Genomic DNA, 15789 nt, shown 5'->3' with positions numbered 1-15789 from the left:
ATAAAACAAGAGCTGTCCAAGGCAGAGTTCAGGATGTCGATATTAAAGTAGCTGGAACATATTTTGGTTTAGCTGCACTAATACACTCTGTGGGGGGGAGAAAGAGACTGCATCTTAAGAGTGCAATTGTCCAGTTCATGGAGCCTTTGAAGGCAAAGACAAATGCTAGGAATTTGGTCTTAATTGTATTGTGTTGTTTAAATATATGTAGATATCAAACATTTAAGTTATGAAACAAAGGACTAGAAATTACAAAGTACAATATCTGTCGCTGTGCTAAGAAGTGAATTTTCCATGTTGCACTGTGTGTGTGCCACAACCCCATCCTGATGGCATAAAGAAGCTAAAGCTGCTCCCAGGCAAATTTCTGTCATCTCTCAACCACTGAATTTAGAATTTCTCTTGATCATTCTGTTAAGTGTAGTCAGTTATAACAGGGTATGCTACAGAAAACCACTGTCAGTCTGTACATATTACAGCAATCATGCTTGGTCAGTAAGCTGTTGTGATGAGAAGGAATCCATCCAGTTACCTTTCTTTCATCTGTTATTGAAAGGGTTTAGTAATTTTTTAAGGCCTTCTCTGCAAGACTAGACTGTAATGGCTACAAGAAGCACACAGACTTTGCTTGGCCCCTGTGTATCGTGCTGCACTTCATCAGTTCAGAGAGCACAGCTTGATCTCTGGAAAAAAAAAGGCTTAGCCTACAAAGGATATGGTTTCATTCCATTTAAAGAAAAAAAGCAAAGGAAACCTAGCACATTTATTTCTTTCCCCTCATGTGGCCTTGAGCATAAAGGGATGCTAGTTCTAGCAAATCAGGGTTACCTATAAACACCAGAAGCCAATTTTACTTCAACATAGTCTAATTTCTAAAGTGCTGCTAGCTTCTAGTGCCAAATCTAGGTTGCCTCTAAACAGAGTAATGACAACTTAAACTGCTTTAGGCTATAGTTAGATAAAAAGGCTTGAGCGCTTTTAAAAGCTTAGTTTGTTACCTTGGAAACTGTGAAAATAGAAAATACAGCCATGTTATTAATGTTTTCATTTGGAGTGAGGCATTTAAGTGCCTCATTGACTGATCTAAGTTTTGTTTGTTAGCTTTTCTTCTGTACTGGGCTTCACCAGTATTTAGGCCTTTGAGGTGCTTCAGAGAATATCTCGTGTGGGAAAGTGGGCTGGGAAGTACTGTATTAGCCTTTCATGAAAGTACAAACTCATAGTGGAGATACTTCTAATACTGATGAAGGTAGGAGTAGATTCAGTAACTAAGCAGGAAGAAGTGCACAACACAGGAGTTAAGGGAGGTCCAAAGTCCCATCTATTGTATGTGACTATTCTTGGAGGTCTTGGATGCCTGGTTTAAATTTTGCAGATTGTTCTCAGGGCTAAATTTTTTTTTAAAGCTATTTGCCCAAATCCTAAAAGAGCTCAAGTATTACTCTATTCCGAATCCTTTCAAAGCAGTAGGAATGACCCCAGGTTCTTTACAAAGAGTTGGCAGTACTTGATAATCAATACTGCTTGTTGTGAATAACAGAGTACTGTTGAAAGAATGTAACTTAATGATGAGGAATATTTTAGAGGCAGTTTTTACTGTTTCCTATGTAGTCTGTAATGAACTTCAAGGGAGTGTTGTGTCATTCCCTCAAACAGAGCAGGGGAACCCACCCTTGTGGGTATCATTAGCCTTGACAAGATGCAAAGGTGTATTACCTTTCAGCAGGTGGTTCTGTTTCTGACAGTGCTGCTGAGGTGTTGTACCACTGTGAGAACCTTGCTGTATGTGCTTTTCTGTAGAACCTTCTGAATCTAAACAGCTCTTATCTCTTGGAAATTTCAGGAAGATGTTTGTTGGCGGCCTCAGTTGGGATACAAGCAAAAAAGACTTGAAAGATTACTTCACCAAATTTGGTGAGGTAACTGACTGTACGATAAAGATGGACCCCAACACAGGAAGATCCAGAGGCTTTGGATTTATTCTCTTCAAAGAGCCTGGGAGTGTTGAAAAGGTGAATTTAAGCTTCGTATTTCGGATTCTTAACTTCCAAGGAAAAATAGTCAGTTTGAGTTAATCATACCAAACTATCTTTCAGGTTCTGGAACAGAAAGAACACAGGCTAGATGGACGACTAATTGACCCCAAGAAGGCCATGGCAATGAAAAAGGATCCAGTGAAGAAAATATTTGTTGGTGGACTAAACCCAGAAGCCACAGAAGAGAAAATCAGGGAATACTTTGGAGAGTTTGGAGAGGTGTGTAGTGTTACCTTGGTAAACACTGAAATGTGCAGTCTCTGGTAGTTGTTCAGTTTACTGATAATTTGCAAGTTGCAAATTAACTTCAGATGTATTGAGCCTTCTGTAGCTGATCCAGAGGTTTCCCATTCTGAGAGCAAGACAGGCACAGAGTGTAATAGGCTCCCATCGCTAGTTTAACTCAAGCCATTTTATCTGATGTTTAAATTGTTTTTAAGACTTGTGAAATTAAAACCTGTCGTTTGAAAGCCAATGCTTGTATAGAAAGAATATTGCAACTTCGGTGTTGCATAATATGCATAGGTGAGAAAGAGAACAGTTTTACTGTCCCAAATGCCACCTACTTTAACTGGTCTGCTAAAATACAAGACTGAAAAGAGAATTTATTTTTTTCAGATTGAAGCAATTGAACTTCCAATGGATCCAAAGACCAACAAAAGGAGGGGGTTTGTGTTCATCACTTTCAAGGAAGAGGATCCAGTGAAGAAGGTTTTGGAGAAGAAATTCCACAACGTCAGTGGAAGCAAGGTAGAAACTTTTGACTTGTACATTTTTGCCCACGTCATTAAGCATAATACCACTACATTTATAATCTGAAAAGGATTCTGTAGACCTCTTATCTCAAGGTACCAAAATTACTATAAGGACAGCTTGCAGTTCACCACAGGAGTGTTTTGCCCTAAGTTCACCACAGAAGCTACCCAGGGTTCTTTGCCAGTACTTGTGGCTTTAATACTGGCTATATTCTATGGCTTTTTTGCATGTAAAGTATTTAATAACATTCATTAAATAGATGTGGAAAAAAAATGGCTTATTTATGTATCAGTTTAGCAATAGAAGCCGTTTCAACAGATATATAACTATCTTCAGCATAGAGCACTTACATAAATTCAAGGCTTACAGATGCTAATTTTTGTAAGCACCTGAAACTGGTACAGGGGCAGCTTCTGGTGTCTTCTCTCAGAAGCCCCCTCCCTGCAGCCACCTCTGCTACCAAAATCCTGTCATGTAAACCCAGTACAAGGATGCAGGGAGTAAACTTGGGCTTCTGGCAGCTTGAACCTGGTCATCTGGTTATGTGAGCTACTCTAAAAGTGGTGTGAGAACAGCTAATAGCTGCTCATGTTGTCAAGCTAATGAGGACGGGAGGCAAAGGAAGTGTGCTGGCTGGAGGTGTCCCTCTTCTCTTGCTCCATGGCCAATGCTAACCATACACTTCAGAGCCCTGTTAGATCTGGTCACAGTGGCTGACATAGTAGATTGTGCTTAAAGACAGGTCTTTAACACAGCACAGAGTAAACTTTGGCAAACCGAATACACTGACTGCTAACTACAGTGTCCTGAAAACTAGTGTTGTTTTCAGGAGAGATGAATGCTTTTGCAGCCAAAGGAGATGAGATATGATGTCTGTATCTTGTAACTATGGCTTGGTTTTGTGTAATAGTAGTAAAAAAGGCAGAAGGTTACCTGAAAGCTCCTGTGGTGAAGAATTCCAAGCCAAGCTTGCACATGTGCTGTTGTCACAGGGAGTCAATCCTTTCACAGCAGCAGTGGCTTCATCCCTTGACTGCAGAGATTGAGGAACTAGGAAGCTGGCTGACAGCTTGAACTGCAGCTTGGGAACCTGGCTTAGAAATGTCAACTCTGGTCATTTTTAGCTGTTCTTAATATTTGATAAGTGATAACTTCCAAGTGTTGGCAGGTGTACTGTACAGTCCCAACGCACGCTCGGTGTGTACAGTTTACCAAGGCTGCCAGGAAGTCTCAGTTCTGGTGTGTTTCTTGGAGCCTTGATGACGCAGTGCAGCTCCAGTGAAGCGGTTGGTCTGGGAGGTTGTGGCGGGATAGGGGCCAGCCTCTAGGCTCCTACAGGAGCTATGGCGGTGCTGAGGTGGCCTCAGCAGGAGAGTGGGAGCTGATGGTACTAAAACACTTTGAAAGCAGTGGCCTGCTTTGAATGGCTGGCAGTGACTTACCCTGGCCCAGGTAGCACAATAAATGGGATGCATCTGGCACTGCATTAGTCCTGCTCACATGACAGGGAACGCAGCGCGTACACCTCCTTTGCCTCTGGAGTAGCCTCTGGCTTTCCTAGGTGGTTACATCGAGAGCTGTTGCTATAAGACAGTATACACACTCTTCCTTTTTTTTTATTTTCAGTGCGAGATTAAGGTAGCACAGCCAAAAGAAGTATACCAGCAGCAACAGTTCAGTAGTGGTGGAGGAAGAGGTAGCTATGGAGGAAGAGGCAGAGGTGGAAGAGGCGGTGGTAAGTACTACACGCACTACTTTAGTATGGACACATTCTAAATAAGTTGTGTGTACTAAAATGGGATTTTGTGGATGGTTTTCCCTTCTATAGCTCAAAGTCAAAATTGGAATCAAGGTTATGGCAATTACTGGAACCAGGGTTATGGGAATCAAGGATACGGCTATCAGCAAGGTTATGGTGGCTATGGAGGCTATGATTATTCAGGATATGGGTATTATGGATATGGACCAGGCTATGATTACAGTAAGTAAAGAGAACTGTATTGGGTATAAGCAAGCGTAACTAATTAGCAGTTTAATGCATTTGTTTTCTTGTTCATAGGTCAAGGCAGTGCAAATTATGGGAAGACACCAAGACGTGGTGGTCATCAGAATAACTACAAGCCATATTGATCAAACTTATTCAGGTATGCAGTGGCATGGTCTCTTTTGGAAAATGACTGCATAGGTTTTGTATACAATGCTGTAGATGGATATTTCAGTTCTGTACCAAATTTAACTTTACAATAAATTTCTATGGCCTGTTAAATGTGCATCTTACTTGGAAGAGCTCCCTGGAAATGTTTTACTTGTTTAATACTTCCAGATAACTAGTTGTCTAGACAGTGTGGTGTGTAAATTTCAGCCTCGCTGAAGATATTAATTAATGATTTTATTAATAGGTTAAACTGAAACTGATTTTGAGGGTCTGCTTAAAGCTGCAGCTCTGCATCTAGGGACTGCCTCTTGGAGTTAACTATGGACTCTGCATTACTCCAGTTGTACAGAATGAGATGCATCTTAGGGAACCAGTGTCACTTTCCACCTTTTTATTTTGTATTGTTTTTGTGTCATACATTTCCTGTAATGGAAGTGTTAATTTTACTGTACTTTTTGGTACCTTTTTGGAATCTAATGTATTGTAAGGTATTTTACATGTGTTCTGATTCACCATGACATGGATATTGAAGCTATCCTAGCTTTTGAAATAAAAAAGGCGTAATCTAGTGTCTCGTGCCATTCTTCAGCTTATGTATTAGTAAAATGCCAGTATACTGTTCCCAGAACTTAGTTCATGGCAGTACCTTGATAGATGGAGAGTTGTGCTTAAATGTTTTTAAATCTTAAAACTAGAAGGCTCTGTTGGTAGTTGTGCACACTTGCAGTTAAGTGGCAGCTAAAAACTGCAGTCACTTCTGCCTGAAGGTTGTGGAGGAGAACTTGGGTGGAAAGGCCCGGCTGTTGTGGAGGTTGTGTTGGTGAACTGGTGTCCTAGAGAAGCACAGAGGCTCAGCATAACTGTATTATTAGTGTCTGCCTTGTAGGGCTCTGCGAGGAGGAGCCAGAGGCACAGGTTTCAGGTAGGGCTTGGGAGTGTAGACAGCGTTGCAGGAGAAAGCCAAGAGGTGTGTGAGAACCTGGCAGCACTTCCTTCATGTTCTGTTGTCTTGAGTCTGAGACTTTTCTGCAAGTTCCTAATAATAGGTATACCTGCCCTGAAAGACAGGTTAGACAGACTTAATTAACCAATGTGAAGTACGATTTTTTTAAAATTTTTTTTGCTAGCCTTTTTGTGTATTGGAAAAGGCTGAAAGAACTTCTGCTGAAGTTAGTGGGAAAAACATCTCTTCAGAGATAAGTGACCAGCTAGAAACATGCTCTCCTTTTTTGACTAGTTTACCACTATTTTAAGATGGTAACTATGTGATGTTGCCTGTCTTGCTGCAGAATAGTCCCAATCTCAGATTTATAAATAAGTAGCAAGTGTTGCTGCACAAAGTAAACTTCTAATCTCCGCTGCAGTAATCAATTTGATAATTATTTTCCTTATAAATCTAAAATTGACCATTTTTTTTTCTTTTAATAAGTTCTATTTGAACAAAAGGGGAGTGGAATTGAACCAAGTAACCAAGACAAGACATAAACACATGTTACTAGTGACTTTTTTTAAACAAGCAATGCAGCTATTCCTGCAGGGACTATAAAATGCTGCTCCCTGCTGGCTGTCTTTGGAAAGAAGAGCTTGCTGTAAAGTTAAAAGTCTGTAAGACTTCTCTGGGGTTAAGTGAAAATCTTGAATAATAAAAAAAAAAATCGAATTTTAAACCTGATAGTTGACATGACAACTTTGCAGCTGGAGTATGCTACCTAATGCCCAGCTTACTTGCAAATAAAAAAAAAATAATTGCAGAACACAGGAACAACAGAGTACAGTATTTAAAAGTATTACTGTCTCAAGATTTAAAATTGAAATACTTTAACTCTGTTGCACACTTCTCCTTGTTTTCTGATCAAATAAGGGGTAGCTAAGTATTTTTTTTTTTTTTTTTTTTAGTGAACGGTTTGCCTTGCAACAGGGCATTTCCCTAGTGCCAGGACCATACTGCTGCAGTACTTCTGGCTAGTGTTATTAGCAGTGGTTTGTCAGCTGGCTGTTACTTTGGTGTTCTTTGGAAGTAGGTTCTTGGGTAATGCTTCCTTGACAGGTGACGTGGCCTTAAGCAGAAACAGAGGATACTGGTACTTAAATGCAGAGCTGGCTTTCCCTTCTTGCATGAAAAGTTTGTGATATGAAGAACATGTAATTGCCTGGTGAAAGCAAGGGCTTGTATACAAGGTTGTTACTTATGGCTGTAATGTACTCTTAATTTACTAATCCTGCTTGAGTGTTTTGTGAGGGCAGACTACTTCATAAGAACTGGTTTGGGAGCCATGGCCCTCAGCTGTCTGTTGCTCATGTAATTTGATGTTCTGAATTTGAGCCTGATGTTTTTGATGTAATCTGGTCACTGAGACTGAATATAGTGCCCTAGGAACCTTGTTAGTAACCTGGCTACTGAAACTGGTCAGAGCAGCCTGGGAAGGACTGGGTGTACTGGCAGCTGAATAGCGTTTGCATTGGTAGCAGCAGATTTAAAAAAGAAAACAAACAACCCATTGCCTCATCTTAATTTGCAAAAGTCATAACCTGAAAGAGCATAAATTTAGAAAACATAGTTTATAGTAGTTACTAGAAATACATTCCTTTATAATCATTTTTAGATACACTGTTATAAATAAAAGCCAATTCCACACTTCTGCCAGAGTTGAAACAAGCTCTTGTAAAATTTATTTCTTCTAAAGATTTTACTAATAACAAGATAAATGAAAATAACAAGGGCAAAGGTAACTTATTTGGTCTAAAACATGCTAGGATGAAGATTAAATGTGCATTATTATAGTAGAATAATGTTTCTTAGTAGTAGATCTTGAACATTGTTTGAAACCTATGGAAAGAAAATAATGTTATGTTTTTTTTGTAAAAGCATCATTAAAAGGAATCTGCTTCATTGCCTCATTTTCACTTACATTATATGTAAGTGTCATATTAGTACTGTATTAAGTAGGAGGCTTTTTGCATTCTTGTTTTCCTGTAGAAAATAAAGGCATTTTTCTTGTTTAGTTTAGATTGTAGACTAGCATATGAATCATTAGATTCCTTAATTTAAACTGGTACTGTTGAGTAATCTTTCTGTTCTCAAGAATAAGTAGTACAAACAGCTGTATGTCTTTTCATTAACTTGCTAAATAAAATATTAACACATTTTTCTCGTGCCTGCTATACTAATATTGCACTGAACTAAAAGCACGTTTCTCCTTAGCTCAGGGCCATAGCCTTGTGAATCTAGTCTGGTGGTTGAGACCACCAGCTGATTACAGATTGCAATATTAGGTGCATTTCCGCCCAGGTGTTTGGGCACTTGGTTAAAAAAAATTCTTGCCTGTCTTTTAGTTGGAGTAGGTTGAAGAAGTACCAAGTGTACCAAAGGGTGTTGCTGTCAGGGCATTAACTTGTAAGCGTACACTGTATATGCTCTTGTGTGGTAAAGTGACTTGCAGCTAGTTGTTTTCTGTAAGGAAGCTGTAGAGGGACCTCAACAGATAGTAAGATTTACAAGGACTAGAAGGCTTAATGGGATTCTTTCTGACGGCCACAAGCTTCTCAGATAGGGGTGAACCCATGCTGAAGCCTGAAAATAGCCATGAACATAAAATGATCCTACAAAGTAGTCAAAAAGGGTTCAGGATGAAATACCATTTCAAAGTCAGATATTAAGTAAAAGTAGCTATATTAGTATAAGCACTCTTCATAAAGCTGTAAGTGGGTTTTCCCAGATTGTGGCATGCAGAATGTACATTGTCCTTGCTGAGAAGTAGATATGCAGCTGGAACAGCTTCTGTCTGGAGACTTTAAGCACTAAGCAGGTGGCATAAAAGCTGCGTTTGTTTTGATGTGTGTGTCACTTGCACGCCAAGGGTTAAACCCAGTTAGTCTTAAAGCTTTCCAGACAAGCACATCACACCCTAGTGGTAGGCATTTCTGGGATGAGTTGGATGTAGCTTGCAAACAAATGAGTACATACAGTGTTACTAGAAGTGTCAGGCTCTCATAGGAGGGTGCTGTGAATGCTTGTAGATTGCCAGAAACTCCTGCAAACTGACTTAAGTAAAGGCTTGGTCCTGCTCTGCTGCCACTGACAAAGCTTGTGGAGTTGTTTATGACCCTTGGCTTTTAAATAGTAAAGGGTGACTATAGATAAATACCTGCTCAGGTGGAACAAGCAGATGTTTTCTGTTGGTTCAGACATTCATTTTCCATATCTGAAAAAAAAGAATAAGCAACAATTTAGCAAACTTATGACGTTGAGACAAGTTTCTGCACTAACTTGACCAATGCCGCGTGTGCAGTAGTTGTAGAAAAAGGTAAATGGCAAAGGCACACAGATTATGGCTTTCAAGAATGAAGCTGAGACAGCTTTTGCCAGTTGCCTTTGTTCAGATAGGTAAACTTTTGAACCTCTGCCAGAGCAAAGCTGTTTTAAAAGAGATACAAATCTGTGGCATAAATAGTTTTCTCAGAGAACTTAAAACCAGAATAATTTAGAAGCGAAGGCATAACTTGGATGGACTAATTTTGCTATGTGCTGAGCATTTACCATCTTAGCTCCATTTCAGCCTTCTCAGATGCAGACTTGGTGGCTCAGCACTGACTGTAAGGCAGTCCCAACTCCCTCTATAAGGCAGGTTTGATTGGTACTACCTGTTAGCAGCTTGTCAATTGTGTCCACAACAAATTTTGCATCCTCCTTATTGAAGCACATTGGGGGCTTGAATTTAAGCACATTTCTTCCGGGCCCATCTGTACTCAGTAGAATATATTCTTCTTTAAGTCTGGAAAGAGCAGTAACAAAGAACTATGTTTACTTTTGCATCTAGTTCAAAAAAACCATAACATAGAAGCATCAGCATGCAGGCTGTTCAGACAATGCCCTTCTGCACTGACTGGTTTCTTTTTCTGCCAGTTGGCTCTCCTTTTAACAACTATTGCGTGCAAGGTTGTTCTGTAATTGCGTGCTTGCCTTGCACATTGAGTAACTACGTTGTAGTCCTTTGGTGTACCTTGTTACTAGGTACTCTGCTTCTGCTGTGGCTGGGGTCCTTTCTGCTTGATCCTTGATTAAGTCCACACCAATGAATAAGCCAGAACCCCTTGAAAAGAAAGTAAAATAGTCAATCCCTGTCAGAGGAAGGAACTGCACGTGAACTAAAAAACTGAGAAAGGTTTTTGAGACCAAACTTTTACTGCATGAGAACTGCCTGCTGTTTGGCCAGTGACAGAAAGAAGGTAGTGCTGTTCTGAAGAAATGCAGTAACACAGTACAGACTTACGTCCTGCCCTGCCATTCTAAACAGACACATTAACCATGGTTTCCGTCTGCTCATTAATTCTGTTTGTGGTGCACTTGAAATAAGAGTTAAAAAAAAAGCTAATTCCTTTAGCAACTAATAAATCAATAAAGCAGTAATGGCCTGGAGTGGCAAAGTCTATCAGACTTTCGATAAGCTCAAGTTTGTTTTAGTTTCATCTACAGCAGGCACTTGAGTTTTGCTCAACACACAGATTTAATGAATCTCTTAAAACCACATCAGTTGGATTGTTTGACTAAACCAAACAAAAAGCAGCTAAAAACATAAGTAAGGCACTGATACCTGACATCACCAATGATGGGATGCTTGACTTTCTGTTCCTTGAGAAGCTTCATCAAGAAGTTGCCTACTTCTGAGGCATGAGCCTGCAGGTGTTCCTTCTCAATCACATCTAACACAGCTAATCCAATCGCACATGAAACAGGGTTTCCTCCAAACTGAGCTCGGGAAAAGGAGATACATAGCCGGGAAAGGGGAAGAAAGATGAAATTATGTCATGGAAAGTAGCGTCAGGACTATAACGAGCAGTAAACAGAAGCCAGTAAATGGAAAGTTATATAATGGAAAGATACAAATAATATAAGCAGTAGCTATGAAAGTGATCAAGATTAATGAAAACACTGCATGATTATCTAATTTTAATACTTAGACTCCTGTAGAGAAAGAGTTTGGACAATGTTTGACTTACTGTATTAAAGTACTCTACTCCTGTGGCTGCAAATGCTTCTGCAATTTCTTTTGTTGTTGCTACGCAGGCAATGGGGTGCCCATTTCCTGTTGGTTTCCCCATAGTGACAATATCGGGTATAAAATCTTCTCCCTGCAGCTGGAATGCCCAGAAGTGCTTGCCAACCCTGCCAAAGCCAACTTGAATTTCGTCAGCAATAAATACACCTCCTGCCTTGCGCACATGCCTGTAACGTAACAAATTTCATTGTCTCTTAAGAGGAAGCAACATAGTATTTACTGGTTAAGAACATCCAGAAAGCATTACTTTGCAAGCTTCCAGGAAACAAACTTGTACAAGGCCTGTATTCTACGTTACATGTTTAAAAAGCAAGTTTACGTTTTAACATGAAAGCATAGGCTGTTTTCTGCCTATCAAGCTGTATGCTGCACCAGGCAAAGAAGTTCTCTTATCATTTATATTTAGCAAGACTGTTAAATTAAAAAATTAGGATAATGAATAACCACTTACTCTGCAACCTTCTGAAAATAGCCTGCTGGTGGAATGATTTGACCACCTACGCTTGGCAGAGATTCAACAAAGAATGCAGCAATCTGAAACACATGTAGCATGTAATATTTGAACACAATGCAAAAAGTTGTGGGAACTGATAACAGTTAGCAAGCTCTTTATCTTTAGCTGGTTCTTGCATTATTCTTTTTGATGAGTCCGTACCCCTTAGCTAAGTAATCCTGAACGGGACTGACAGTCAGTCATGCTCAGCTCTATGGCAAGGCAAATCGTTAAGCGAATCACTTTTTTACCTTTCTGCCTCTCTTCTGTGCTTGCTCAATAATATTTTTCACTTCATTAGCATAGGCTGTTACTGGATCTTCATGGTCTTCCCTATAAAGTCCTCTGTATGTGTCTGGAACAGGAGCCTATGCAAAGGAACAGTATCCTATATTCAGTATATCGTAGATAAAACTTCAGTAAATTAACAAGTAGTTGATAGTTATAGGCTGAAGTACATACCACGTGGACCCACTCCTTTTGTCCTTCTAGATTTCTGAATTTATATGGGCTTATGTCAATCAAGGATGTCAGATGTCCATGGTAAGCACTTAAAAAACAATTAGCAGAACTAAACAGTGATTTCCTCAGTATCAAGTTGTCTCTAGGGTTAGCACTACTGAGAGCTCAAGAGTAGCCAGGCTCTCGCCTGGTGGGAATACAGTCATGCGCGCTGAGAACAGCTCTGCAATTTCTAGCACTGAGCTGTTCGGATTTTTTTGCCTGTCTGACCATAAGGGATGCAGAGGGACAGCAGTCTTTGTCACTGGTTTCTCTGAACCGGTGACTACAGTCACAGCAGCGTAGTCATGAGCAGTATTGCAAGATTGCAGAACAAGTGGAAGGGTCAGGCCTGGCCTACTTCCAAATATCCTTCCGTGATAGAGTTTCAAGTCTCTCTAGGCATCCAGTTCTAATATTTGACCACCTTCATGCTAAAAGAGTTTTTTCCTTATGCCTCATCAGAATTACCAGCTTTCAACTTAATATCTGGTGTATTTTTCCCTGTTACCATCCATCGTCAGGCCTGGTTCCATCTTTCCTGCTCGTTTCGCTTAGACAGCTGTAGTTGCAGTCAGATCTCCCTCTGGCAGTCTCTTACAGCTGAACAAATGCCATTTTTCTAACCTCTCAAGCCTGTGGCTCCCTACCTGTCACAGCGGGCCACTGCTGGCCGCCTTCCAGTACATCGGTGCCTGTCATGTACTGGAGAGCCCAGCTTGGACACCGTTCTCTGGGCTCATCTTGCTAATACTGAACAGAGCGAAGAATTAGTTCCCGCAACTTTCCAGTTACAGTTTTTCTACCACTCTGACCACGGACCCACTGTACCCCACAGTAGATAAAATTGTCAATATACTTACTGGTCTAAAACTACAACATCCTCATGTTTTGTATACTGTCGTGCCAGTCTTAGGGCAAGGTCGTTAGCTTCAGATCTACAAATCGGAAAACATTGCTAAGTGTTTCATTGCGGATGTCATGAGTTTTGAAATTCTAACTTCCCTTGCCATGCTCTTTCTGTCTGCAAAGAACAGACAGAACTCAACGCATGTTACTCACAGATCCTTTAGTAATGAGCACTCATTAGGTGGGATTGAATGGAATCTATCTTAAAAAAGCTGGAGTACATAAACTACTTTGGAAACAGTTATCTTTTCTTAGCTGTGGCTTAGGGAATACACCCTCACCTCCACAAGTGTACACAGTTACATTTAATTTTGATAAAAGAAGTAATTCCCCAGTTTAGAAGACAAATCTGGCCAGAAAATAACAGTAAATATTTACATTAGTGTTTCGTAGTCCACAGCCTTATAAATGGAATAAACCCCTTCTTAAATAAAGTTTAGTTTCCTGATAGAAAGCTTGCTAAATGTCAACTTCAGAGTCACTGAAGTTCTAAAAAGGAACACAGTTTCTTAAAACACACAGCCCCCAAGCCATGTTTTTTGTCAGTATCTAGTCTTCCGTACCAGATGACGCGACTGGTTGTTGATAGTAAAGTATTATACTAGTCTGTGTACACCTAGTGAAAACACAGCGTTAATTCTAATATACCCAACTTACCCAGAATTCAAAAAATAAAAGATGCATAACTTCTCCGGTAGCGTTTTTGAAAGTCTCTCTGCATAATCGACCAAGTTGTCATGAAGATAATGAGAATTTGTATTTAACAACTGATTTTGTTCATGGGCGGCTTTTACTACATCAGGGTGACAATGTCCAACTGCAAGAGAGTGGGGAGAGGAGTTAAGAGTTCATTCACGTGATAGCTTAACACATTTCTCATTTGTAGTGAATACTGGAAGTTGATATGTTAGAACAAATAGTATCTAATTTGGATTTGGATGTTTACATAATTTAGGGTGTTGGGAGTGTGCACATACGCTTTACCGTCAAAGAATTACTAGCTCAGTCAGGGTGTTAGTGACAGCAGTGACCAGTTAGAGAAGTTTCAAATATAGTAAAAAAGTAGCAGCTGCTTCATAATACACAAGGCACCAGCTGAGTAGGGGTCCCATGACTGTACACTTAGCAGTAACTTTTACAAACAACAAAATATCAAGCCATTGGCCGTTTGTACAGTTAGGTGCTTTACTTGGGCTTTTGTGTGAAAAAAAAAAAAATAGACAAGTATGTTTCTAGGAGGACGGAACAGGAAGCACAAGTCTGGAAAGCACATGCGTGCACACAGAAATTCAAACATGAACCATAATTTCCCCAAACTACAGGCGCAAGAGAGGGATTTTACACTTTTCCAATTAAGCAACACCTCCCCCCAACACAATGCAACAGCAGTAAAAAAGTACTGATCGGTTTCTTGTTCTGCTTAGAAAATCATTGTATCATGTTCTTTGAATTATAACTTACCGTGAGCAACATTGTTGATGCAGTCAAGGTATCGTCTTCCGTTCTCATCGTACATATACTGGCCTTCTGCCTTTACGATCTTCACCGGATCATTAGAAAAAAACAGCTTGCAAGAAGATCTATGGCAAGCATCAGAAAACAAAGTACAGCTTGGCACATTGTGAAAGTCGCGTAGTTTATTTTACTGGTAATATTTTCAGTTCAGGCAGTTAACCAAGAGAAAGGCATTTCCCCGGGTTGCCAGCGGATGCTGCCATCCTGCTTCTGGCCCCTAAACCAAAGCTTGGGATGGGGAAGAGAACAAGCCTCATGCTCCAAATCAAGTGAAATTTTGTTAAGACTTGCAGGAAGAAAACAGGCTCCAGAACTGAAAATCCTTTACTAGGAATCTTGCCACAGCACACCGCTAGGATTTACCTCTGTAGTTTCATCCAGTGTTAACTGCGGTTCTTACCGCCTGTGCTCTCTGCCCTTTGCGCTCTTGAAACCCTCTCTGGTGTCTCTTGGCTTGTGATCGTTTTTATTATATTGTTTATTCTTGCCAAAGTCCTGATTTTGCAGATAGTATGTTCTGGGTTGTTGTTACATCTGTATAAAGCTTCACTAACCTTAGCTGAAACCTTGATTAATTTTTTAAGGCTGGGTCTACTTAAGTGCGTTTGTTTTATTTTTACTTTTAAAATAAATTGCCAAGCAGTTAAAATAGAAACACATGTCTGCCTAAGTAGGAGTTGCAGAGATTTGACTCTGAAGGGCAATGCCAAACTTTGCTGCTTCATTTAGTAAAACATTGCTTATACAAAACCAAAACTGTTGGACCATAAATACAAAATTATTGTCAGAGGAACAACAAAAGGCAGTGAAAAAAATGAGAATGCTTTGCTATCTCTCCCCAATAGGAAGCCCGTACTTTTTGAGTCGGTCGAGTTTTTTTTTGGAAAGCTTTCCCTGACTGCTGAGCAGATGCTAAGAAAGTGCTTGGTCTTTGTTCCCACTGGCAGGGAAATGAGTTACAGGGAGATGAAATAAAAGTGCTATTTTTCAGGTTTGTGTAGCTGCCACAGTTGCAACATTTACTTTCAGACCAACCTCTGGATTCATAAAAGACATAAAGATTACAAGTAGCCTTGCTTTTGAATATAGGAAGAGCACTCCCAGAGTTACATTGAACTGTTCTGCTGCCATTCCCGGTGGCCCTCTGCAGAACTAGGAATTTCTTAGGTCAGCTGAAGCGACACGAGCAATTGGCGGTTTGGAATTAAATCTGTCAAACCGGGTAGGAGTTGTTAATTCTCTCACTTTTGAGCGTACCAGTAAGTTTTCTGGCGGACGGGCTCTAGCAGACACAGCTCTGCCCAGCCCGGCAGGCGCGCTGCGCTCCTTAACCCCTCGCCCTTTCAGCAATGCTAATTACGGCCAGTG

The 15789-nt window shown here is 40.2% G+C and overlaps 2 protein-coding genes across 2 annotated transcripts; one reads left to right on the top strand and one right to left on the bottom strand.

The window, feature by feature from the left end:
• Positions 1-1847: 1847 nt before the first annotated feature.
• On the top strand, positions 1848-5516 carry HNRNPAB (heterogeneous nuclear ribonucleoprotein A/B). Its single transcript, XM_009871387.1, has 6 exons — positions 1848-2012; positions 2097-2255; positions 2655-2786; positions 4419-4527; positions 4621-4773; positions 4852-5516. Exons 1-6 carry the CDS (start codon positions 1848-1850, stop codon positions 4920-4922), a joined length of 789 nt encoding a protein of 262 aa, XP_009869689.1. The 3' UTR covers positions 4923-5516.
• A 2083-nt stretch (positions 5517-7599) lies between these two features.
• On the bottom strand, positions 7600-14497 carry PHYKPL (5-phosphohydroxy-L-lysine phospho-lyase). Its single transcript, XM_009871386.1, has 12 exons — positions 14368-14497; positions 13564-13723; positions 12861-12935; positions 11959-12046; positions 11748-11864; positions 11455-11537; positions 10945-11170; positions 10539-10693; positions 9948-10037; positions 9589-9719; positions 9093-9149; positions 7600-7774 (listed from the first exon to the last, which is right to left on the bottom strand). The coding sequence occupies exons 1-11, from the start codon at positions 14420-14422 to the stop codon at positions 9097-9099; spliced, it is 1233 nt and encodes a 410-aa protein (XP_009869688.1). The 5' UTR covers positions 14423-14497; the 3' UTR covers positions 7600-7774; positions 9093-9096.
• Positions 14498-15789: the final 1292 nt, after the last annotated feature.

The sequence above is a fragment of the Apaloderma vittatum genome, unplaced genomic scaffold (assembly GCF_000703405.1).
Source record: "Apaloderma vittatum isolate BGI_N311 unplaced genomic scaffold, ASM70340v1 scaffold18336, whole genome shotgun sequence".
Taxonomy (NCBI): domain Eukaryota; kingdom Metazoa; phylum Chordata; class Aves; order Trogoniformes; family Trogonidae; genus Apaloderma; species Apaloderma vittatum.
Note: the sequence above shows the minus strand (reverse complement) of the source record. Positions and strands in the feature narration are given on the sequence as shown.

Coding starts and splice junctions, on each gene's coding strand:
- HNRNPAB (XM_009871387.1), top strand. CDS start 1,848: ATGTTTGTTGGCGGCCTCAGTTGGGATACAAGCAAAAAAGACTTGAAA. Junction 2,013..2,096: donor AGCCTGGGAGTGTTGAAAAG/GTGAATTTAAGC, acceptor ACTATCTTTCAG/GTTCTGGAACAGAAAGAACA. Junction 4,774..4,851: donor TGGACCAGGCTATGATTACA/GTAAGTAAAGAG, acceptor TCTTGTTCATAG/GTCAAGGCAGTGCAAATTAT.
- PHYKPL (XM_009871386.1), bottom strand. CDS start 14,422: ATGTACGATGAGAACGGAAGACGATACCTTGACTGCATCAACAATGTT. Junction 11,171..11,454: donor TATTTTCAGAAGGTTGCAGA/GTAAGTGGTTAT, acceptor GTTACGTTACAG/GCATGTGCGCAAGGCAGGAG. Junction 10,694..10,944: donor GAGTAGAGTACTTTAATACA/GTAAGTCAAACA, acceptor TCCCGAGCTCAG/TTTGGAGGAAACCCTGTTTC.